The following is a 16,461-nucleotide window of genomic DNA, read 5'->3' on the forward strand; positions in this document are numbered from 1 at the left end:
CAGTCTGTCGGTTATTGGATTAATCAAGTCAAGTCCTACCAGCGTAAGCAGGGTGAGGACGGACATGCTGTACTCTGGTCCGCAGCTCTGGCAGCTGTCCAGCTGGTCCAGGCCGTAAGAGATTACAGCATCAATCAGCTGGTTGCCCAAATCCGTGCTCACCAGCAGGACACACACACACTCATTTCCCGCTGTCAGCACTGCCTCCGAGAAGAACACCTGCTTAGCTGTGGTGACACAGGCTAAAACACGGTTCAGAACCTGTGAGCCAGGAAATGCAAACGATTTACATCAGATCGGTAAAGGACTTGTGTAAAGTGTCTGTTGATCTATAAATGACAGCAGTTTCTCTTTTTGTCTTGCAGTAACACTGATATTTGAAGCAGAGGCCATGCGTGTTGGATACTAACATCAGTGACGTATGCTTCTGTGATCGGAGGACCTCTGATAGGGTTAAAGCGTTCTCCGATGCTGTGCACAACTGTGCTAAAAACTCTCAACAGGGCTGCCAGTTTTGGCAGGGAGACCGTGGGAGGGGGAATGTCCTCATCTCCTGATTCCCCAGATACACCATGACTCAAATCCTGTGAAGTAAAGAACATTAGCACCTCAGGAATCTCCTAATAAATGGCCTATCAGACACCAAATTAAAACAATTCATGTTACCTCAGCATACGCCTCCATATCTTCCAAAAACTGACCCAATAATGTGGTTGAAAAGGTCAAATCTGCGACCCAAAACTGCTCCAGACTCTGTAACCAGCCTAGAAAGATATAAACAGAGACAGGTCAGACGGGTAATTTCCCCAGAAAGGGAAATGATACTCAATATAAAACAAATCGTACCAGACACTTGTTGAGTTAGAGACTGTTTCTGTGTGTGGTCTATATGCCAACCTACTAGGATATCCACTGTGTCCTGAAAAAACAAAAGCAGGAGTTCATTTACAATTTCTTTGCTTTAAAAAATTGTACATTTAAGACTGCTAGTGCTGCTTACTCTGAAGTTGGTGCTGAATATGTGTGGATAACACCGGGCCAACAGTAAAATGCATTTTACACTTTGGCACAACAGCTCTGGTGTGTCCAAGTTCTCCAAGATAGACTGAAGGCTGCTCATCACCAACTGAATGACAAAGGGGTAAAACATTTCAGCCCCAGAAAAAGATTATACAGAAGGGTAATCCAAGATTTAGCAATGAAGCAGTAAAAATACCTGCATTACAGATGAAAAAGCCTTCTTCTCCCCTGCCGTTTCAAGTGCCTTGTGCACTGCCACCAGGTACAGAAGCTTCACCTCGTCCTTTGTGGACCCACTGAACTTGAGGAACATCCACTTGAAGATCCGCTCTGCTTCATAACTGAGGGAGGCACAGAGCAATCCCAGGCAGCTCGCGGCCTCCTGCCTGAGCTCCTGCAGGAGCTTACTACTGTAAGGCCAAACAGAAACGTGTCATCAGGTACTGCATGGATTTATTATGCAATAATTACCCGTTGACTGTACACTACCCTGCTTTTATATATACACATTTAAATAAATAGATATTACACATAAATTTGAGTGGAAATTTGGCCAGATTTTCACTGCACAATTATCATGGCCAAAATAACCCAGGATATTAATGGCCCTTACCCTAATGGCACACTTCATGTGGACTTGTGGTCTTGTAAACTTACAATAGCCCTCTCATGTGCATCCATTAAGGTTTCAGAAGTGTGCTTGTGAACGCTCACTTTGCAGCCACTATGCGCCCAAAGTAAACTCCAACCTGATAATTATATAAATTAAAAATCCCATACTAGTGGGCAAAAAAAAATTCAGTTATGGCGAAATGTAATAATGGCTGGTTAAATTGTTTATGACTAGGACTCAGTAAGGTGTTCATAATACTTCTTGAACAATGAAGTGCTAAATACACCCTCAGTGGAGTGAATCCTGATACCCCCCCCCCCCCCCCCCCCCACTGTGTTAAAAATAGGCTGTGCAGTCATACCTCTCATTTAAAATGTCATTCAGGGTGCTCAAAATGGAATCCAACTGTTTCACTAGGACCTGTAATGTATGAATGCAAACAATACAGATTAAAAACAATTTTATTCTATATACACAAAAATCCACCTGAGCATGTCAGACCATACCACTTTATTTTCAGAGTGCACAATGAACTCCCTCATTTGTTTCATAGTGGCCAGTCTGCGTTCCCGGTCATCTTCCCGTGACGCTCTCCGCAGAAGATTGGCCAGACGAGACTCCTCAGAGTGAGCCAACGGTCGGTCTGGGACATAAAAGAGAAAGTGATGCTAGTAAATAAATGAATTTAACAGACCCACCTAAGATCCAAGGCAATTCATCCCAAACAAACAATGTATGAGCACTGAAAGGTGAATGTACCCTGTGATTTCCTCATGTCCTTTGCAGCTAAAGCACGGTTTCCATGCTGAAAAGTGGTTATATCAGTAGTCACATCATTGATTCTCAACTCTTGCCCCAGCGACTTCCAACCATAAGTATTTTCAGAGAGGCCTCCATCAGCGTCATATCCACCTAGAAAGCAGGAATACTGTCAGTAAAGGAATAACATTTAGAATCTGAAATTCCTGGAAAAAAAAACACCACACGAGACATTAAAAGCATAAATCAAATGTTAGAACATTGTGTCACTAAGGTAGGTTCTATTTTCATAAGCAGGGCAAAATGTATATGGTATAATCTAGGTCTAACTATTTATTTTATAACATTTTTCTCTATTAAAAATAAAGCAAACAAACAATGGAACAAATATATTACACTCATTTAAAAAAAAACTATGTTAATTTATTCACACAAGGAACCTCTGGGACATTCCCAAAAAAAAAAAAAAAACTTTCTGACATTACTTTCTCTTTCTATTTTTAGAAACCGAAACCTTAACCAGTGTGACACACAGAAGAGGAATCAAATAATCAACAAATCCTCAGCAGAATGACACAATGCAGGTGGAAATAGTAATAATAACTGGCGGACATAATCCAGCTGATTAAAGCCAGGTTAAACAAAGGGCCAGATGAAGCACACACCTCCGTCTTCGTGTACATCTGTGGCAGAGAAGGCTTCATTGTGCAGTGGTGGGGTGCCAGGCTGTTCAGAGGGCAGAATGTCGAAAAGAACTTCTGAACCACGCTCTCTAGAGACACTGCTCTTCACACCGTCCTGGCTGGCTGACAGACTTTCGCCTCTGAAAAACATTCAATATACCTTCAGTGGTGGCTACAGCCTCCGTTGATGTCAGCATGCTAAAGGTTGGTGTTTACTCTGATGACATCATATGCATAAAACACCAAACACCTCAATTAGTTTACAAACACTTTCAAAAGGCACTATCGGTAAGATTTTGTAAGGTTTTTGAAAGAAGTCTCTTCTGCCCAGCAAGGCTATATTTATTTGATAAAAAAAATACAGTCAAAACTATCATTTTAATTTGTCAAATTTCAAATGTTTTATAAAAATGTTAATTGAATCGCCATTGGCTAGTACATTTTTTAGTTTACTCGCCAGACTATAATAAATGTTTTTAAAAAGGTATTTTTTTAAATGTATGAAAGTATGCTCTTAACATCAGTGTGAGTCAATTAAAACTTGATAACCAAGTGTGAATGCATACTAGTCATTTTAACTAAACTTCAGACTGGTGGTGCTGCTTTTTTGGTCATTCAGTGTTTCTGTATAAAAGAATTGTGGAAAAATTAACAAAAATACTGATAAGATAATAATGACACGGATTCTACTAATAAGAACCATATAAAATGCGTTAAGGAACAATGAGCTGCAGGATTCATGAATATTAATCAGGTTGTGTGTGTTCGCTTGAATTGATTTGCTGAAATCGAAACAGGGATGATAATAGAGCATCACAGTCCTGCCCACAGCCCGAGAGAGCTTTGGTGCCGGAAGTAAATTTCCCATTCATTTCTCCCATAGACTTTCAGATGAATCCGTATCTAAAGAGTTTTAGAGCATGTGTGAGGATAACCAGCTACGGCTGAACTCATAAGCATACAAATCATTTAGAGTGAAAAAATTAAGAGAAAATCCAAAAAAAGTCAAAGGTACAAGACTGTGTACATATTTTCATTTCCGAGCGAAGGAACTACTCATCCGATAAACCACGGTGCCTCACTGAATACGACTGAAGCCACAACCACGAACGAGCCTTTTGAGCGACTTCCAAATCTGTTGACGCCTGCGCAAACTTTTTTCTCCAGTGAATTTTATTTTATATAGTGAATGTCCAGTAATAGCAATTCTTTCAGTATTGTGTAAATAAATAGTGTTTTATATAGGTATTGTGTATTGATCTTTATATATATCGTGTATTTTATATATTGTGTGCGTGAAAGCGGTTAACGATAACGTCAGCAATGGTGCAGTGCTTTGTACCTGACTGCAATCACCGCTCAGTTGACCATTACACAAATGTTCAGTAAATGCACAAAAAGGTATGCCTAGGCTAAATATTGTTGACAGTGGCATTATAAAATGCTTTTAAAAATTATAAAAAGGCTACAGTAGCCTAGCTAAAGTGGATGATAATGCTAACTAACGTTACCAACCTCATGCTAACTAACGTTACCAACCACTTCCATCTGAAGTGGTTTTCACCTCTTTGAACACTTTTTTTTTTCCTCCCTGAAAAAAGCCATCATGGCAGCCAAGGAGATCATGACTGCACTGATAAGTCTACCGTGCAAAAACTAGAGTTGTTCCGATTCCGATACTAGTATCGGAAATATCTCCGATACCACAACAAATTCTGGCATCGGCATCGGCGAGTACATGAACCCATATACCGATCCGATACCATTTTCTTAAAAAAGACCTAGTTATGACCGCAAGCTTTGCCTAACCGCTGCACGGTTCTTCTTCGCTGCTCAAAATGCATTGAAAACACAGGAAGTTGTGCTGTGTTGCCACAAGCAACCCCTGTTTAGAGCAGCGAAGAAGAAATGAAAACGCGTTAGCAGCCCTTATCTATATATGACTGGATCACTCATCACATTCTAAACTGCCAAAAGACAGTGAAGCCGCTACTATATTATAGATCAGTGGTTAGCAGTATGTCTCTGTAGTACCGGTAGTTACAGACTCTCGAGTATATTCAGTACCGGCAACTGCGTTCAGTCGCTTCCGTGTAAGTCAAAGCGCAGGGCTCCAGACAGTAGCCGAATATATACTAGTGTCTGTGAATATTAAACTGCAAAATACTATTTAAATATTACTCCCGCAAAATCTACATCTCTGTGGGTGACTGGCACAGATGCGCGAGAGCTCGCTGTTTTGTAGTCTCTGCTGTGTGTCATGAGGACACGAACGCATAAACCGTCACTTCATGAGAATTTACCGTTTCATTTGAGAATACTGTCATATCATAAACACAGACACTCAAAGATCTTCATGGCAGCCCATTAAAATAAATGTTTGGTTTACATGAGTAAATTGACAATATATAAAGCTACTGTTGTAGCCTACAGTAATAATAATACATCTCTATAATAATAATAATTATGCCTAGATGGTTGCTTGTTTTTTACTTGTTTTTTACTTGTTAGAGATTATCTGATTAATAGATCTTTTTTTATATTCCTAGACTTATTTGTTGCAGTTTTTTTATACAGTTATATTGTAAAACTTAAATACCTTTTTTAGTTTGCGGTGTTAGATTTTTGGCTGCATTTGAAGTTCTTTTTTGCATAAGAAAATAAATAATACTGTCAAATTCATGTTAGATAATAAAAATACTGTAATAAATACAGTAGTTCACCATGTATTTGTTCATGTTTTATTGAGGGATCTGTCTGAAGCACACCATAAAAAAATTCTAGCAATTTACACAGGGCTAGTAGTATATACAGCTGTATATACAGATATACACCCAGGTATCGGATCAGTACTCGGTATCGGCCGATACCCTGAGCCCAGGTATCGGAATCGGTATCGGGAAGAGAAAAAGGGTATCGGAACATCTCTAGCAAAAACACAACCAGTTTTTATTTTATTTATTTATTTTTATTAATGATCTTCAGTCTTCACGGACCATCGCGGGATTTAACCAGATGGCTATACGAGTTCCACCAATCAGATGCATCACTGTGGGATTGTTCAGGATTGTGGGTAATGAAGTACTTATCCAAGACATCGTGAATAAAAGGCATTTCTCTCAAAACAAGGTTAGTTCCCCATGAACCTTTGGCGTTTATATAAGCATATACTATCACTTAGCACAGCCGTAGCTGGTTTTAAGTCTACCATGTATGGTTACGTTTTTATGGCTTATACCCCAAATGTCAATGCAGAAATTGTATTGAATTTTTACTTTCGGCACCGGCTGTGATGCTCTATAGCAGAGCGCCAGTTAATGAGATTGCTGTTTGCTCATTAGTCCCGCCCACTACTGGAAAACCCGGCAAAAAAGCTAAAAGGAACACCATTATCCACAATTGATTAGTTGGTATAAAGTTCAGCATGTGGTATATGACATGCCTTAATATTTTTTATTTTTTAAATAAACATTTTGTATGTTAGTTTGACATTGTATTTTACCGTTTTATTGTTTTTGTGTTTTTTTTTAATTAAGAAAAACAATGAATCCGTCTTTTGTTTTAGTCTTAAAACTTAAAAAAGTTCTGTAGATGTAGGCCTATGTAAGCAAAACTGACAGTTATCTTTTCTTGAAAAATGTTACAACAAGTTGAAATCACCCGAAGCCCGGTTTATAACATAGCAAAAGAGGAACTCCTGTTCACAAAATTCAATCACAAATTACTGATGAAAAAAAAAAAAAACAGGTTGAATGTTAACCTCTTTCTAGACTTGCCACAATAGAAGGCGATTTTGCAAGTTTTTTTTTAAACATTTGTTTCTTGTTTAATTGGAACATGTGAACTTAATGACATGACATAAATTTTATTTTTTTGAGTGAACTATAACTTTAATAATCCTAATTAAACTACATTTTGAACTCTAACAGTTCACAGAAATGTAAAGTTGATAATTTACATCACCTCCCGAACATTAAATAAACAGACCTTTTATAAAATGGCATAAAGTATTAGTACTGAAAATTTGAACCATTAAATCGACAAAGATACAAAATCAGCACAATTGATTAATCTTCCCTGCATATTCATTAAAACTGCATCTGCACCCAGGACTTATGGACAAGAGGTTTCATTTCTCAACATGGTTTCAAATAATGCAACTCATCTCAAAACTGTGAAGTTTCATCCTAAATAAATAGTAAAAAAAAAAAAAAGTATTTGTTTCAAAGTTACTGAATGGACATCGACAATTGGATTATGAGACTAGATTTAACTCAAAAGAATTAACCATGCAGCTCTCGCTCTCGAAGTTCAAAGTTCTCGCTGCCAATTCATAAGCTTTCCAGACTAACACAGACACACTCGCCTGCCTTTGACATTCAGTCCAAGCTTCATCTGTTTAAACTATGAAAACGTCCAAATTAAAGCGGTTTAAAATTACAAATAAGATCATAAAGCTTGAAAATTGGGAATCCGCCTCTCAGTCAAGCCGCACAACGAAAATAATGGAGCGGGTTAGCAAAGTGACATGAGCGTCGAAAATGATATGAGCTTTACAGGAGGAGTTCAAAAAGCATTAAATCAGTATGAGACGGATATTAACCCGTATGTCTCCAATCTACATAAAGCGTAAATCGACTAACTTACTAACTTAATCGCAAATGTTGAAAACTACCCATGCTATGCAGCTTGTGGCTAAACGTGTTAGACCACACGCGTTTCCCCTCACAAACCACAAATGAACGCCACGACACATCCGCGCGTTTGTCAAAACACACAAATCCATGCCGTTACACTCATGCTTTTACTCAGTCTACAGACCAAAGCTAGCGAACAAACGCAAACATGTTAACTTTAATATCGCCAGTGTTCGCCGATTGTTTGTGAGTTAGCTCATGCTAACATCTTGCTAACCAGCCTGACAAATACAATCATGAGCGCTTGACACTTGTCGGTTTAACTATTCCCAAAGACTAGAGCTCAACCTCATTATCGTGCGACGTGATGTGAGATGAATGCTCAGGAATTACTCCTCACGTGGAGAAAAAGAGGCCCAGGAGAGCAAGGCCTAGCTGAAGCCTCGGTCTGTAGTGCGAGTGTTCGGCGGCGTGGTGCGCTACTGACCTGGGCTGCCAGTCATTCCAGTTTCGCTGCAGTTTTTGGGCGCTGCTCAGCCGAGACCCGAGGGCTTTGCGGCTCATTACCTTCGCGAAGACAGCATGACCCGTCTAACACGGGAAGAGTCCGCAAACAAACACTACTTTCACCGTTCAGTGTATGTCCATGCACAGGTTTGAAATGCACTGTGTTTGAAACTGAAAGGCAGCGGCCTGACCCTCCCATCTATTTCTCTGCTCTTCCCTTCACCGCGGTGCACACGGAGGCTTCTCCATCTGCCGGTTGATAGATATAACTGCAGCTCTATTGTTGTGAGTGCAAAGGCCGAAGCAAATACATTTCCCATGGTGCCTTCACGCAAAATGGCAGAAACATGGACTTACTAAAAATAACTCTAAAGGTTGTTCGTTCACCTGTTTGGCAAGTGTAGGTTAAGCAGGAAAAAGTAAAAATTTGAATGTGAAATTTCACTTAAACTTCACTTGTGCAGAATAGAAACGTGGTTTCCTAGTGACTACAGGATGTGTTTGAAATGGAGAAAAACGAAGAAGAGCTTCAAACATAGAGAAAAGAAAGCCACGAAGGCAGCATTTCAGTGCTGTTTAACTGAAAAACATCTCGTTCAAGTTTCCCTTTCACTCATTAGATTCAGCGAGGCACGTTTGGTTTTATATCTGGTACATTGTTATTGGTAGTAATCTCAGAACACAATTTCTACAGATCGTCTCTGGACTGCAAAAAAAAAAAAAAAAAAAATTAAACAAATAAAACTTCTTAAATCAAGACACATGTAAACGAGAAAACAATTGATATTAAGTCTTGTTTTCTGATTGATCAATATCAACAAGAAAAACATTTGGGGTAAGCAAGATAAACTTGAATTAAGTTTATTTATTTTTTCTTGTTTTGAGCATGGACTTCATTCATTTCAGAAATCATTTATTTCTCACATCAATACATTTTAGTTTAAGAATTTGTTGATATTTATTAATTACAATTATAATAACTTTAACTAACTAATACTATATTAACTATATTAATAACTGTCTTTATTAACTATAATATTTGGTTGATGCTTGCTTGATTTAAGATTTTAAATGCACCTCCTCCATTATGCCAATTTATAAAGCAGAAGGTTAATAATGGAAGAGTTACTAGAGCATTACTAGAGGAGACTGCTGGACAGTTATGCGTACAACATTTTTTCAGTCAGAGCCATTAACTATTGGAATACTCTACAAACTGAATTAAGGATTTTTTTTTTTTTTACATTTAAATATAAATTAAAGAAATGACTAAATGCAAACTGTATTGGTAATCATGTGTATTTTTTTTATGATACTTCCATTATCATCTTTAGTATTGTTATTGTATGTAATTGTAAATGCTGTTGTATGTTTATGTGTGATGATAACTTACTGTGTTTCAGATTTTTCTCAAGCCAACATCAAAGTTTGTCTTGCGACAATTATTACATAATGTTAACACATTAATGAGAAGCAAATATGTTTGATATAGAGTTTGAGGCTATTGGTTGAGGACAAACTGTTATTTGCGTATATCCATTCACCACACCCACATTGCATAATCATACCACGAGATGGTAGTAAGGAGCTAAAGCAGAATTCATCAGCCCATTTTTTCCTCCTATATCTCTGTCATGTCTTGCAGTAATATATCCTGTTAATATCCAGTAATACTCAAACCATTGCAGTTTTTCCAGCAATTAGAAAGAGATGGTCTACTGAAAATGGCCTATTCACTTTCACAGAGCCCTGCTGTGATATCATGCTTTTTGTGGCACACTTGTCCACCTCAATGCATGGAACTGAAGTTGCTAAGCAACAATGTGCACATGAAACACTGAAGCTGTACACAGAGATGACAGCAGGTAACGTAAGAGTACATGGCTCACAGTGTGTTACTGCACCCTTTGAGTTGACTAAGACTGTTAATTAAGACTATATAAATGTACTGCAAACCATTATTGGCCACATTTTTGTGTTTTGTTAAAAAAATAAACCCTAAGAGCGGCAGAAAGCATAATTTCACGGAAACTGCTCAATGGAGGTCAGCAAAAAGCAGCCATAATTAACATTATGTGCAGCTGTTCGAATGTCATGCTACAGGAAGTGCCGATCGTCACAGCTGTTGCTTATCTAATGTGCACCACCATCTGCACTACACCTGAGGGATTACAAGCAATGTTGGAAAATGTAAGTAAAGGTAACCAAAGACATTTTTCTGGAATGAATCACCCCTTTTCCATGTAAAATGTACAACGTACAAGAACATATCTTTGGGAATTCTACCAATAAAACAGGGGTGCTATGTTTCATCTCATGTCTGCACATCAGCTGGCTTTGAACTGACTCAAAATCAATACCAGACCCAATAAATATATTTTTAGCTAGCTCACAAGTCTCAGTTCATCTTCCTCAAACCGGTCATGTGCACGCCCAATGATGCACTGGAAATGTCTGAACTACTCTCTCATTGTTGGCTTGGGCGAAAACTCAGTGATCCAGGCAATGAACTTAGGCATGTGGCTCTGTAAAGATGGTTTTGAAGAACCCTAATGCCAGCCTTGTGGCCACGTACACACTGTAAAGTTTCAAGAGGGACAATCGCATTTAGATATGGGAGTGAATCCCCTAAATTATTGTTTTGAAGTTACAACCGAACTGAAGACTGCTATTTTTGACCAAAGTAAAATTACAGCAATCAAAGACTTATGTTTGGCGATTTTAACTAAGCCACTGTTATTAATGATCGAAAAGCTGCTCCTCAGAGCACGCTCTCAAAGTGTTGTCATGTCTGCTTATTTTTAAGCATCTTTGGGCTTTTTCTTTGGGTTTACAGAATTCAGTTCAGTTGTAACTTGAACTGGGTGTGTACAGAACCGGACTTCAAAGTGAACTGACAACCAAACTTTGATACAAAGTGTACATGGCTACTATACAGTGATATAGTCCTACATGTAAATGATAATAAAAGTTTAAAATGTTAATTAAAGCCTTTCCTTCCTGTATTGTACTGCATGGTAGATATCATTTGTCTACACCTGGCAGGATGCAGCAACAGGACATACAGAACGACTCATTTACAGACCATATTTAGCAGCAATCTCATCTAAAAATCTTAAATGGAGTCCTTCTTCAGTATAAGAATGAGTCATATCGCCACGCTCCTGCCCTTAGCTGTTATAGGCGGCAGCCCTCACAAAGATAAGAGGAATCCTGGGCCTTTAATAGCATGGGCTCTGTAGGCAAAGAGATAAAGCAGACGCGCTATCAAATGCAAGACGGTGTCAGGGGAGACTAATGGAACTAAGCAAGTAGTGTGAAGTGGGTGTTCAGACAAGCTGGACGTCATTATATTTCCAACAAATGATTACAAGAATAAATGTTTTCAGATTTGAAGTTAAACCATTTAACTGTTAGTTATTTTCTTGCTTTATACTATTGGCAAACATGTTGGTATTTCTGAAGCATTTATATTACTAATTCCAGGTTGTGGCCATACTGTGGTGTTTGAGGATTGAGTTTCACAAGTTAAAGGTTAATGAGGAATCACAGGTCATTTGTGTTTGATGTTTCTGCAGCGTAAAAGTAAAAATTGCAAGAGTTTATTATATTATAACAAACATAATACTGACTTAATACTACTCACTAATAAAACTGTTATTGCTTTTAATTAATATAATATAAGTTCCATTTTGATAAATTCAATGATTAAATTCAATTAAATCTGATGCAGTCTTTTTGAATAGTAAAATAGATAAGGTGCTTGGCCATACTTTTTTTGTGAAATGAAAAGGGTTGGTTTGATTTCTTATGTTTTCACAAGAAAACAAAACTCAAAAAAACATTTGTGATCACGACGACTTGCATTCGTTTGTAAAAACAAAAAACCTTAATGTTATATTCATATATTTTTTAAATGTAATTAATTCCTGTGATGACAAAGTTGAATGAATTCTGTGATGACATCGGCAGCATTTGCTCCAGTCTTCAGTGTCACATGATCATTCAGAAATCATTCATACTGATTTGAAGCTATAGAAAGTTCCAGCATTTATCTGAAACAGACATTTTTATAACAGTATAAATGTCTTAGTTGTTACTTTGATTTATTCAATGCATCCTTCATTTATAAAAAAAATCTTACTGACCCCAAATTATCAAAGGATATTATATGTAGTAAATTGTCCGCCCAGGGAGCATTAGATAATGACACAAAAAAAAAAATATCAGTTTTAGGCTCTTGGGTTCTCTCTTTCTCCCTTTCTTACACAGTCTGGTGTCAGTGTTTTGGACTTGATCAAGTAGGAAGAGTCCAAGAAAAGGGCAGGAGCTGAGAGAGGCTCGCCTCACACACCCTCTACTCTCCCCAAAACTTCACACTGTCCTGCAGCACACATGCTCACAAACATTCACAGACCTCAGTCTCCTCTCTTGCACTAAACATGCTCTGTTGGGAACTGTGTTTAGCCCTACTGATCACCGGCTTCCCAGTGTGGGCTCTGCCTTCAACAAACATCAAGATCACACAAGGTGAGTGCCACCAGAACCGTAGACAAGGATACAGTGCAGACGCAGTTAATATGCTTTAATTTGCTTCTTTACACAGCGAACAGACAGTCTCAAGCTAAACCAGAGATGCATTGCCAAGTTAAAGATGCTTCTGTTTATAATGCATTGTTTTAATCCGTATTTTGCAAACAGTTTGCCCAGTGAATGAGGATAAGACATAAATGCCATACTTGCAATGTTTTATTTATTTACAAGAGCTCAGACTAACAGTGAATCCGTCTTTAAAGGTTAAGTATGACTCAGATGTGAAAGGCAGGAAAAGTTTCCCTGTAACATGTTATGCTGGAAAAATAAATTGCCACTAAATAATTCAATTGTTTTCCTTTAGGAAGCATTTTTCTCACATTTAGCTGTCTTGAGTTATTGTAATGTAATATTTAAATTAGATACTGTAATACTCATGTGTAACCTATAATTGTTTTTGTTGCATAACAGCATTTCTTTAGCTCTTGCACAGTTCAAACTAAATTGAAAGCAGGCTGGTGCTGTGAAAACAAAACTATGAGATTATATTTTGACATCAGCTAAATACTTTCAGATATAACATAATAATATATTTTTGTGTTGTTTGTAAGTGTTTGACCTATTATGTGCTCGTATACTATACCGAACTGCTACCGTTTCCTTTAGCACTGCCCCTGCAGCTGTCAGACTCAAACCAGCCTGTGGCATGTCCGCTCTTCTGGACTGAATTCGAGGGTTACTGTTACCGCTTCTTCCCCTTGAACCGCACCTGGGCTGAGGCAGATCTGTACTGCGCTGAGTTCTCAAACGGACACAAATCTGCCAAACTCACCTCCATCCACAGGTATGACTCCTCACTGACAGTGCTGCCATTGCACATTTTGCTGGAACTTCTATTAAAATACTTTCTCATAACTTCTTTCCTAGCTGGGAGGAAAATGTGTTTGTCTACGATCTCGTGAACAGCCGTGTACCAGGAATTCCAACAGATATTTGGATTGGCCTTCACGATAGAAGACAGGTAAACATCACACAATACGAGATTGATTTTTAATGATTCACTGATGTTTTATTATGTGAAGCAGTCATGATTCCTAGTGACCCATTAAAAACTTTAACAGCTACAGGACTGACATAGCTTGTGTGAGCTGTAAAAGTCCAAGCCCAGTATGTAAATCCTCCCACTATTAATCCTATGAATGGAAAATAGAGTTTCTCTGAGTGACGGCTAATCATTTCCAGACAGTGGTGAACCCACACTTTGGTCTAACACCAAGTTGAGGTAGATAGTTTATGGATGATGTTGTAACAAACCCTCAGTTTTGTAAATGGAAAGTTGATCTGAGATCCTGGATCAAATGATCCAGAAAGCACCAAAGCTGTGAACTCATACTTGGCAGGAAGATTTCAGTTATCACTTCAGGGTTAAGGGGCAAGGAGCAAGCAAATGTGACAGTGTTGTTAATCATTGTTTGTGGGTAGGAGGGCACTATGGAGTGGACAGACGGGTCACCCTATGAATACAGTTACTGGGATGGAAATCAACCAGATGATGGCATCCATCGCATCCCTCAGGAGGAGGACTGTGTGGAGATCTGGTACAGACAAAACAGTGGTGAGTTCACAATGTTTTGAATCATATAACAGAAATTAATTTAGATCATTTAGTACAATTAAGATAACAAGTCATTGTCTTTGAAAGAAATATTGTATGCATACCATGAAACTGAAATTTGTATTTAATCAATACATTAAAAACAATAATATTGTGAAATATTATCACATCTTAAAATAACTCTTTTTCTATTTTAATATGTTTTCAAATGTAATTTAACACTGTAATGGCAATTTGCAGCCATTACTTTACTCTCCAGTGTCATATGATCTTTCAGTAATCATTCTAATAAACTGATTTGCTGCTTGAATAACATATTATTATCAATGTTGAGAACAGTCATGCTGCGAAACAGTTTTGTGGGACCAGTATTATATAAATATCCCACTAAATATGTCAGGACATTACGAAATGAAGTAACTGTTGCATCTTTCCATCTTTTGCAGCACTGAGGTCTTGGAATGACAACAATTGTGATAAGGCTTTTCCATTCGTCTGTAAGATTCCCACACTGGAAAACTAACCTCAGAGCTAAGATTGTGTATCCAGTTCTTTATCATCAACACTGACACCCAACATCACTCAATCACAGCATAGCAACAGATGTCTGCTTATCTCCATCTCTCTCCAGCCTGACATGGGCACTTCATTTGCATTTCTCTCCCCTTCACCCCCACCGTCCTCCTATCACTGTTGTATATATATATATATATATATATATATATATTTTTTTTTTTTTTTTTTTTTTTTTTCAGCAATACCGTAGAAAAATTATTTACCTTAATAGTTTCCCAAAGAACCTTTCAAGAAGCATTTGTTTCTGTGGCAAACATTTTAATAGTCTAAAGAGAGTCTTTAGTGTAATGGAAAGCTTCCATGAATGTTAAATGTTCTTCGTGGAACTATAGAATAATGAAGATTTATTTTGAGTGTAGATAGTGAGCTGCAGTATATGGCTAAGCTGAACTAGACGGAACACTGGTTTGAATAATTGTTTTGTTTTTTGTTTTTAAGGAAAACTGAGGTCCAGTCATCTGGCTATTAATGCTTTGAGACATTACTTCCTTCTTTTCAAATAGGGTACTTTTGCTGGAGACCCTATGATTTTATAAAAAGTCCGAAAAGGTCTCTTGTTTTTGATAGAAAGGATATTTTAAATTTCTTGCAGACCTTGAGACAGGATGTGTGTGTCTGTGAGTCGGTGTCCGTCTGTGCACATTTATCTGTCACTGACCTAGAAGGTGAGATTCTAAACCAGAAAGCATTTAAGCCTCCGTTGACTGCAGAGCTTCAAAAGACAGAAAGAGCTTAACCTCAGCTAGGCAGATGACCTTTTCTGTTTTTCTCTCTAGTTCATGTGCTGTGCCAATTAGTTAAACCCCCCCCCCCACCTCATTCTTATCCACACAACTTATAGCAAGGAATTGAGTATATTACACTTCAAAAGTAATTCAACACTGTCACGAAATATTTAAGTTTAACAATAATAAATAATAATAACATAATTGTCACTAATTATGCTTATTTATTTAGAATATACCTCAATATTTAGAAAACCTTTTATATTATGGGGCTGTTCACGGTGCCTTTCCATTGTTTTTATGCAAATGTGCTAAATGGATATCTTTGACTGCTTGCATTTTCTCATGCATGGCACACTGCTTTAAAAAATCTGTGATGAAATGAATTGTCAACTTTCATTCATGGACATGGACCATAACAATTAATTTATTAAATAAGTTTTCGTTATAAGATTGTAAAGTTTTCATTTCAAAACCTCAGCTTTAATTGCATTTCTGGACGGGCATTTTGGAATAAAATCTGTCTTGAAATATGTCAAGAGGAAAATTCAATTTGTAAATTCGTAAACAAGGTAGTTTTGATGATTATGTGCCCTGACCCACGTGGACAGTGGGGTTAAGCTGTTCCCCTGTGGCTGAAGAGACCCTCTCGTAAACCTCAGAGTAATTATCTCCCTCTTAAGGCCTGCAGAGGGAACATTTTTACACAAACAAGCCTGGATCTTTTGTGTGTGTGTGTGTGTGTGTGTGTGAGAGAGAGAGAGAGAGAGAGAGTGAGTGCCATCACTGCAAT

General features: G+C 37.8%; 2 protein-coding genes across 4 annotated transcripts in view; one reads left to right on the forward strand and one right to left on the reverse strand.

Annotated features, from left to right (window-relative positions):
• Nucleotides 1–8,461, reverse strand: part of LOC113047057 (serine/threonine-protein kinase SMG1-like) — a 37,275-nt gene extending 28,814 nt beyond the window's left edge. The window contains exons 1-11 of one of the 3 annotated variants that reach the window (XM_026208307.1): nucleotides 8,200–8,461; nucleotides 3,058–3,215; nucleotides 2,393–2,545; nucleotides 2,140–2,276; nucleotides 1,995–2,053; nucleotides 1,217–1,430; nucleotides 1,001–1,126; nucleotides 847–919; nucleotides 667–764; nucleotides 411–584; nucleotides 40–261 (exon numbers count right to left, since the gene is read on the reverse strand). In XM_026208307.1, the coding sequence (XP_026064092.1) occupies nucleotides 40–261; nucleotides 411–584; nucleotides 667–764; nucleotides 847–919; nucleotides 1,001–1,126; nucleotides 1,217–1,430; nucleotides 1,995–2,053; nucleotides 2,140–2,276; nucleotides 2,393–2,545; nucleotides 3,058–3,215; nucleotides 8,200–8,276 (1,491 nt within the window). In that variant the 5' untranslated portion in view covers nucleotides 8,277–8,461. The remainder of the gene's footprint in view (nucleotides 1–39; nucleotides 262–410; nucleotides 585–666; nucleotides 765–846; nucleotides 920–1,000; nucleotides 1,127–1,216; nucleotides 1,431–1,994; nucleotides 2,054–2,139; nucleotides 2,277–2,392; nucleotides 2,546–3,057; nucleotides 3,216–8,199) is intronic. The other 2 variants (XM_026208308.1, XM_026208309.1) reach the window with 2 other exon arrangements.
• A 3,817-nt stretch (nucleotides 8,462–12,278) lies between these two features.
• LOC113047645 (C-type lectin domain family 19 member A-like) lies at nucleotides 12,279–15,054 on the forward strand. Its single transcript, XM_026208997.1, has 5 exons — nucleotides 12,279–12,749; nucleotides 13,419–13,596; nucleotides 13,680–13,773; nucleotides 14,235–14,367; nucleotides 14,814–15,054. Exons 1-5 carry the CDS (start codon nucleotides 12,662–12,664, stop codon nucleotides 14,888–14,890), a joined length of 570 nt encoding a protein of 189 aa, XP_026064782.1. The 5' UTR covers nucleotides 12,279–12,661; the 3' UTR covers nucleotides 14,891–15,054.
• The last annotated feature ends 1,407 nt before the right edge of the window (nucleotides 15,055–16,461 follow it).

This window comes from Carassius auratus, chromosome 28 (assembly GCF_003368295.1).
Source record: "Carassius auratus strain Wakin chromosome 28, ASM336829v1, whole genome shotgun sequence".
NCBI lineage: Eukaryota > Metazoa > Chordata > Actinopteri > Cypriniformes > Cyprinidae > Carassius > Carassius auratus.